Consider the following 8,949-nt stretch of genomic DNA (forward strand, 5'->3'; position numbering starts at 1 on the left):
TATATATATATATATATATACATATAATGTTTGTTCATTTTATTCAAACATTAATAGCAAGAATCTCTTTCATATCTAATAATTACAATTTTTAAATAATATAAGTATATTCCAAGTGCTCCACTTCATATAAACGGACAAATTGATATAATGTGTCACGAGTTTGGAAGTATTTCTAAAAGTACTTTTCTTCATATATCTACTATGTCCTTATTTGGAATGCTAATCGAGAAACACATCAGAATTATTTCATTTTCAAAAAATGAAGAAATTACCTAGTAAACATGCATGTCTTACAGAGAGAGTCTTCATTTCGAAAGACGACTTAAAAGAGATGTTTGTAAGACTTTTTTGAAAAGACAACTTTAAGCTGACTTTCAGTCAAGTTTTAAAGACCTTTTTAAAGATGTCTTTCAGACGACTTAAAAGAGATGTCTGTAAGACTTTTTCAAAAAAATGTTTTTAGAATGACTTTTAGTCAAGTTTTAAAGACCTTTTTTATGTAACACTATCTTCTCCTTTATTGTATTAATGCAAGTCGTTTGGAATACGTAATCAATGGCAGTCTAGGATTCTTCTTGATAATTGTAAGTTTTATAATAATGTAATAATTATACGATATATAATATTTTTTCTTTTTCTTGTTCGAATTAATCTGTTCATAACTATTGTTTTCGTGTTAATATAAACCTTAGTTAGTTATCTTGGCACTACTAACTAAAATTTTTATTATTTGTTTTGCCCGAGAATATCTTAGTCAAAGTAAATGTCTAAGTATTTAAATTTTTATTTTTTTTAATTATTAATTTTTTTAATTATAAATTATATATTTTATATATCTAACATTTTGCAGAGTTTATATATATCTAATTATGCCATAATGAAATATCTATAAACATTGGTTTCTAACAGTAATATATTATTGTGCATAAAATATTATGTAAAATAATTAATTTTTTTAACAATAATGTTTTTGTCTTAAAAAAGATTTCACAAATATAATAATATTACAAATATGATATTTTTTAAATAGAATGTTGTTCTGTCTCTTTGTTGCGTGTAATAGAAAATTACTGAAATTATAAAATATTTGTAAATTGTCATTTTATAGAAATGTGTAATTTCTTATATATTCTAAAAAAAATTAGAAATTGATGAATGAAGCATTTCTAATAAAGTTTTTCTAATCTTATTTCATTTTACTATTCTTTTTTTTATTTTTATTGTTATTCTCTAATAATATCTTTATTTTTTAATCTTTATAATATTGTTATAACATTAAAAATATTTATATTTTAGACAAATTTAATAAAGCAATTTTTTAAAAAGAATTAAATATAATTAATTTATATATATAATTACGCAGAAAACCTTGTATTTGACATTATTAGCTTTTAGAGCAAATTAATTGCTAGTATAATATACAAATCATTATGGTATAATATGCCGTTACATCAAAATAAATTGATAATACTCATGATAATGAGATTTCAGAAACAATTAGTGATTATGGCAGGAAAAATGATGGATATGTCGTTTGAAATTTTTACGAATATAATTTAAAAAATTTTTGGATACTTAATTTTAAAGAGATTATTTTATTTTGTGCTTATAATCAATTTGCACGTGTTCTTTATGCACAAATATAATTTATAAACCAAAATTAATTTTTTTATTCTCATTTTTTAGAAAGCGTCAATATGTATCCGTGAATGTATAATGAATGCTATGTATCAATACGAATAAAAACGAAATATACATTTGTCGCAATTATAATGTAATTGTTGTAAGTCAATTAGTAAAACAGTATTACCAATGAATTTAGAATTAAATTGTTATGAACAGATTATTAATTATTTTTTATTAATTATTATTTAATAAATTATATAAATTAAAAATTATATTTAACCAATACTAATTAATACGAATGCAAATAATTTTTTGATTTCGGGTATTATTATATACATTGTACGTTCTTATTTAAAAGACTTAGTGCAGAGAATGTTAGATGTTTTTAGGCATTGACTTTTTTCTATAGAATCATACATTAAGTTTGCATATAAGCATATTCCGTTGATTATAAACATATTAAAAACTAAATATTTTTAATATCTCCAATTAAAAACTTTTATGTTTTTTTTCTTCTTCAAACGAGTTTTTTTTTGTATGATATCGTTCATAAAATCATTAAAAGGAATTACTAATCATTACATTTCCGTTTCGTTGTCCTCTCACTTTATTTCTTTAAACACCAGAGGTTAAACTGCAAGAATATAATTCAGTTCCATTTGCTTAGAATACCTAATATATAATTAATGTTGTTCTACACAGAATGTAGTAGACATTTATTTTTTTTTGATGGAATTATATTACCAAGAGACAAGTTTGCAAGAAAAAGGAACTGATAATTACACATCGAGTTGTTCATTCAGAGTTCGATATCTTTATTACTTTGAAAATAATGTATGTTGTTAGACTATCAACAGAAAATTACAGAATGTTCATAAAAAATTAACTCTATCTCGATTTGCTATTATACTACACAATACGTGGCGATTGATCCATATTTACGCGAATAGGTATGGGGATATACAATACTTGGAGAAATGTATAATACAATCATTTACTTCTCTTACGTCTAAAGTATCGAACAAATGCTGAAATACTGATTTTTATTTTCTTATGTTTTAAACACAATTGATAAATGGTAATCACAAGTACTATCAGCCCAGTGCTGAAAATTGGTCTTCAAATACTCGGCATTTGGCCGCGTGTTTCGTATTCTACCATTCAATGGCTGAGTTTTACGTTAAGCACATTGATTATACAATACTTCCAGTATTTGTATATTTTTGAACATTTGAAGATCAGCGAGCTTTCGAATCTCATTGACGGTTTGACTGTAACTTTAGAATACAGTTTAACGTTATTTAAATTGATTGGTCTATGGATACATCGTCAGTAAGATATTCTCTATGTAATAGTTCAACTATGCTTAATTGTCGTGTTCAAAAAACATGATTTTCTATCAGTTTCTTAACACATTATTTTATTTACCGTAATATAATATCATGAAGTAATATAACATCATTATCTAAACTTTAGCTTGATGTTATTCTTAAATACAACATTGATCCATCGAAAAAAATGTGATCTTTTTATCTGAAACATCTGACAGATTGAAAATATATATATATTACAGAGTTCTTCATCAAATCTTGGTTGCTATGGATAATGACTGGTGCGAGTGCATCAATATGGATAAACATTTGTATATGATGACAATTAAAGCCAATATAGCACATTTTATTTCTAACGCTTTATTGAGTGTTAATGCTATCGTTGCGCTACTTTATCTTTTAGGTGATTATGTAATTCGTTTTGTGTTCTTAAATGAAGATCAAAATCATACTTTACGGCAGTTTCCTATAAAGATACAGTTTCCCTTCGAAACTCAACAATCGCCGATGTTTGAGGTTCTTGTTGTAACAATAGCTTTACATGTAATGTTACATGTCAGCATACTTTGCATTTTAAATGGATTGGTCCTTACTTTGGTAACTATATATATAATATATATAATATTTTATATTTTATATAATATATATAATATTTTATATTTTCATCTGAATTAATTTATACTTAACAAAGCAATTTGTGACATAAGATTATAATATATTTCTAACTAAAGTAATATTCAATTGTATTAATATTTCACTTTAAATATATTTGTATAATTTTGTTATTCGATATACGATTTTCGCAAAAGTATAGAAGTGTAATTAATGCTTGTATTCGAAATTTTAGTATTAATTTTACAAAAAAAAATTATTTAGTATTAATTGAACAAATAAGTATATTATATAAATGTATGTGCATTGTATATTCGAAATATATTTGTTATAGCACGAGAATCTTTTTTATATAAAATAATTATGCAAAAATTTAAGTATATTTTAGGTACTACATGTTAGTGGACAAATTGATATAATGTGTTATGAGTTTAGAAAAATTTCTAGGAGTACTCTTCTTCACGAATCTGTCGTGTCTTTATTTGGAATACTAATCGAAAGACACAACAGAATTATATCATTTTCCGAGAACATCGAGAAACTTTTCTCTTTTATTGCATTAATGCAAGTTGTTTGGAATACGTTAGTTATTTGTTTTCTAGGATTTTTCATTATAATTGTAAGTGCTGTAGTAAATGTGCAGTAATTGACATGGTTAATAATTTTTCTTTTTATTGTTTATCGAATTAGTGTATTCATAGTGAAACTGGTGTTTTCGTATTAATAAAAACGATTCTTTCTTACTTTGCTATAATGGCTGAAGCTTTCATCATTTGCTTTGCCGGAGAATATCTTAGTTTTAAAGTAAGTATTTTAGTAAGTATTTGCGAAATGATTAATCAAGATGGTTAATAAAGATGAAATTTTCTGACATTATATAATCATGAATATACATTTCTAATAATAAAATTTCAAAGAAATAAATCAAAATATAAGTACTTATTCTGATTTATATATACATATATAATCACAGCATTATGATGAAATACATGTTGTTTTTTAGAGATAATATGTACTTTAATTAAAATGCATATAATATTATTCAAAATTATTTAATTATTTAAATGATAATGTTTTTTAATTAAGAAATGATATTTGTTTTATAAATATAACATATAGTGTCGAAATATAACATATAGTGTGTGTATGTAACGTAATATCAATAAATCTCTCTCAATATCTCTAACAAAAAAAAATTGTTGTAGGTTCAAAATATTGTCATTTCATTAAAAATCACATAATTTTTCATATTTTAAAAATAGAACAGAATTTTAATTTTAATCTTCCTTTATCAATTTTTCTCTGTTGTATTTTCCTTGATATTCTTTATGATATACATTTATTTTTTAATCGTAATATTGGCAACGATAATTAAAGAAAGATTTTATTTATCGAATAAGTAGAACCAATAAATATTATGTTAAAAACCGTTGCATTTAAAACTATTTTCTTTTAGGGTAAATTAATTGCCAATGCAATATACGAATCCTTGTGGTATGATATTCCGTCTCGTCAAAGTAAAATAATAATATTTATAATAATGAGATCTCAGAAGCGATTGGCGATCACAGCAGGAAAAATGATGGATATATCATTTGACACATTTACAAATGTAATTCCTAAAATTTTTTGGACGTCTAATTCTGTAGGAATTTCATTTTTGCTTATAATTAATCTGCTTGTATCCTTTAAACATAAATATAATTTATAGAGATTTAATTTTTTTATTTCTGTTTTTTTTTTTAGGTCATAAAGGCATCAGTATCATATATATCTGTCCTAAATGTGATGTATTGATTTGAACAAAAATGTAATATACGTTTGTTGAAATAATAATGTCATTAATGAACCAATAAGTAAAACAATATTGGTAATGAATTTAAATTAAATTGTTATTAACAGGTTATTAACTATTATTGATTAGTAATTAGTTAATGAATTATATAAATTAAAAATTTCATCTATTATAAAACATTTCATATAAATGCAAATAAGTTTGTATTTTCTATTATTATTACTATTATATTACATTATATATTTATATTTAAAGAATACGACCGCACATGGCATTCAGATATTGATTCTTCATTAAAGAATTGTATATTCAGTTTGATAATATCTTATTGGATATAGATACACTTAAAATTAAACGTTTATAATATTTTTAATTGAAAAAAATTTTACCTTTAAAATTTCTTCCTCAAGCGAATATTCTTCATGATAATTTAGAATCATTAAAGAGAATTACTTATTATTACATTCTCATTTCTCTTCTCTCTCTGTTATTTTCCCCCTAATTATTTCTTTAAAAGACAAAGGTAGAACTGCACACAAATATAATTCAATTTAATTTCGTTCAATATTTAATATACATGTAATTACCATTGTTCTGCTGTACGTTTTTTGCTATGTATAGAAAGTAGCAAACTTTTTTATGTTGAAATCGCATTGTTAAGAGACAAATAAAAAAAGGAAACTGACAATGAGGCATCAATTTGTTCATTCTGAGTTTAAGTCCGATATCTTTATTACTTTACGAGTATACGTTAGATCATCAACAAAAAATTACAGGATGTCTATACAAATAATGAGCTCAATTTCGATTTGCTTATACTACAATATATTGATAAATCCATATTTATACATAAGAGGGGATGGACTGCGTGGGATTGCAATTGAAGAAACTGTTAGTACTCTTTCAGTTCTTTCACAAACCATAGTGTCGATCTTTATTCTCTTCGATTTCAATACTGTATACGAATGGTAGTCACAAGTACTGTCAGTCCGGTGTTGAAAATCGGTCTTCAATTGCTTGGTGTGTGGCCGGGTGTGTCCATTCCTTATTGGCTAATTTATATATGTAGCATATTGATTGTACAATATTTCCAATATCGATATGTATACGAGCACTTCAAGATCAGTGAGCTTTCAAATCTTGTCGATAGCTTACCCGCGTCTTTAGATTACAGCTTGACAATTTTTAAAGTAGTTATACTTTGGATACATCGTCGGTAAGATGTTGTGTCACTGCAAACGTTAACTTTATCCCAATCCCGCTCTGTAACACAAAATTATAATAATAATAATAATAATACAAATTAGATATTAATTTCTTATATATATGACATATGTTATCGATTAGATCTTCTATAAATGTAGCGTATCTTAATTCAACTCATGATTTATAGAGTTTTGAATAAACTGTGTCATTTTTATCCCAATATCTGCTTAATTAAAGTAATATATTACAGAGTCGTTTATCAACTTTTGGCTGCTATGGACAATGATTGGCATGAATGCGTTGATATTGATCAGCATTTGTATGTGATGATAATTAAAGCCAATACATCGCATTTTTATGCTAATATTATGATTAGTATTTATATAATTGTTGGGGTATTTTATCTTTTAAGCGGTTACATAGTTCATTTTGTATATGAAATCGAAGATTACAATAATACCTTGCGGGAATTTCCTATAAAGGTACATTTTCCTTTCGAAAATCAGCAATCGCCGATTTTTGAGCTGCTGGCCCTAACTTTATTTCTACATGTATTGTTAAATACGAGCACGGTTTCTATTGTAAACGCATTAATTTCTACTTTAGTAAGTTTTATCTTATAAATTATTATTTTGATTTTTCATAGAAATTATTTAACTGTACATCATGTCAGTAGACAGATCAGAAATTTTGAGATTTTCACGAGTATGTTCTTTAGAGATGTCAAATGCTTGCAGATTATGGCTAATGCCAATGTTTCGTGAATCTCATCAGCCGTTTACTTCATCAAGGCGAGGAGTCCACTGATAAAGTGAACGGCAACAAAACATTGACATTAGTAACGGATCATGACGCGGCGATAACCCGCAAACTCTTTGGCACCTCAAAACAAAATTTAATTTTTAACATACACAGAAAAAGTGTTACAATTGTCACAATCGGAAATAACAATTTTCATCCATCAATATTTGGTTGTGATAACCGTAAGATGGACATATTTTTACAGTCGTTATGATATGCCAGCTTACAGTTATTACAATCGTATTATAGTTCTTATAACCAAAAAATGTATTGATGGATGACTTTGGTCATGGTAACTGTAGTCATTTTTTTCATATACGCTTTGATATATAAAACTTATATATGTATATGAATTATATGTATATGAATTATAACGTGTCATACAAATTTAATTTAGTACAATAAGATTTTATACTCAAAGAAATTTAATAATTATAATTGTTAAGTGCCGTGTCGATCTAATCATCAACTTTTCATTCGCATTAGTCGCGAGTGACCGATACAAAATTTAATATCCTTATTAAAAATTGAAAAGCTTTGAAAACAAGAAAGTATAGTTGAATATGTAAATGGAAGAATAAGTAAAATAATCTCGGCACTTAATGTGTTAATATTACTGATAGGTGCACTGCATTTTACTGTTTTATTATCTCAAACAATTCTTCGTAAAATTATATATGATATTTTCCATATTTCGAAACTTTACAGAAATTTACATATATACTTTAGGTACTTCATGTAAGTGGACAAATTGATATATTATGTCAAGAATTCAAAACTATTTCTGCGAAAGTTCTTCCTGATAAAACTTCCACATCTACATTAGGTATACTGATTGAGAGACACAACAGAATCTTTTGGTTTTCTGATAACATTGAAACACTTTTCTCCTTTATTGCCTTGATGCAAGTTATTTGGAATACTCTAGTTATTTGCAGTTTAGGGTTTATTATTATAATTGTGAGTACAGCAATAAATTTATTATGATTAATATTGCAGTTAATGTATATATTTGGTCTTATTATTTATCAATATAGTCGTTTTATATTGAGACTAGTGTCACAACAATATTAAAATCCATTTTTGCTTATCTTGCTGTGATATTAGAAGTTTTCATCTTATGTTTTGCTGGAGAATATCTCAATCTGAAGGTTAGTACTTGAAAATTATTAATTTCAAGTGTATACATCGTACTTAAAGAGATTGTAAGGCAAATGCAATATGTTAAGAATTATTTAAAAAAAATTACAGATTATTCTAAATTATATTAAAAATAATCCAAAAAATTAAAGACAGTTGACCATCTGGATCAAAAATTATTTCAATATAAAGTAATATTTTTTAAATGTGTATTTTTATAGAAATATATGAAAATGTATTATAAAATAATGATAAAAATCTCATTTTTTTTACATAAATACTTAAGAATTCAAAAATATTTATGTAAAGTTACATTAGTAAGATGCAAACATTAATTGTTTTGTGTAAATAAACAAAATACTGTTATAAACTAATTGGTAAATCTCAATGAAACTTTGCATATTTTTATTACTTAAAATATTTATAAAAAAAATG

The 8,949-nt window shown here is 25.0% G+C and overlaps 2 protein-coding genes across 2 annotated transcripts in view; both read left to right on the top strand.

Annotated features, from left to right (window-relative positions):
• Positions 1 to 4,065: 4,065 nt before the first annotated feature.
• On the top strand, positions 4,066 to 5,369 carry LOC108686741 (odorant receptor 85b-like). Its single transcript, XM_018192191.1, has 4 exons — positions 4,066 to 4,191; positions 4,263 to 4,376; positions 5,029 to 5,184; positions 5,319 to 5,369. Exons 1-4 carry the CDS (start codon positions 4,135 to 4,137, stop codon positions 5,367 to 5,369), a joined length of 378 nt encoding a protein of 125 aa, XP_018047680.1. The 5' UTR covers positions 4,066 to 4,134.
• Positions 5,370 to 8,184: 2,815 nt separating this feature from the next.
• LOC108686740 (odorant receptor 4-like) overlaps positions 8,185 to 8,949 on the top strand; it is a 2,415-nt gene continuing 1,650 nt past the window's right edge. Inside the window, exons 1-2 of the mRNA XM_018192189.1 lie at positions 8,185 to 8,334; positions 8,412 to 8,525. Of these exons, the coding sequence (XP_018047678.1) occupies positions 8,278 to 8,334; positions 8,412 to 8,525 (171 nt within the window). The 5' untranslated portion in view covers positions 8,185 to 8,277. The remainder of the gene's footprint in view (positions 8,335 to 8,411; positions 8,526 to 8,949) is intronic.

Source organism: Atta colombica, unplaced genomic scaffold, assembly GCF_001594045.1.
Source record: "Atta colombica isolate Treedump-2 unplaced genomic scaffold, Acol1.0 scaffold189, whole genome shotgun sequence".
Lineage (NCBI taxonomy): Eukaryota > Metazoa > Arthropoda > Insecta > Hymenoptera > Formicidae > Atta > Atta colombica.

Coding starts and splice junctions, on each gene's coding strand:
- LOC108686741 (XM_018192191.1), top strand. CDS start 4,135: ATGCAAGTTGTTTGGAATACGTTAGTTATTTGTTTTCTAGGATTTTTC. Junction 4,192..4,262: donor TAGGATTTTTCATTATAATT/GTAAGTGCTGTA, acceptor TTATCGAATTAG/TGTATTCATAGTGAAACTGG. Junction 4,377..5,028: donor GAGAATATCTTAGTTTTAAA/GTAAGTATTTTA, acceptor ATTTTCTTTTAG/GGTAAATTAATTGCCAATGC.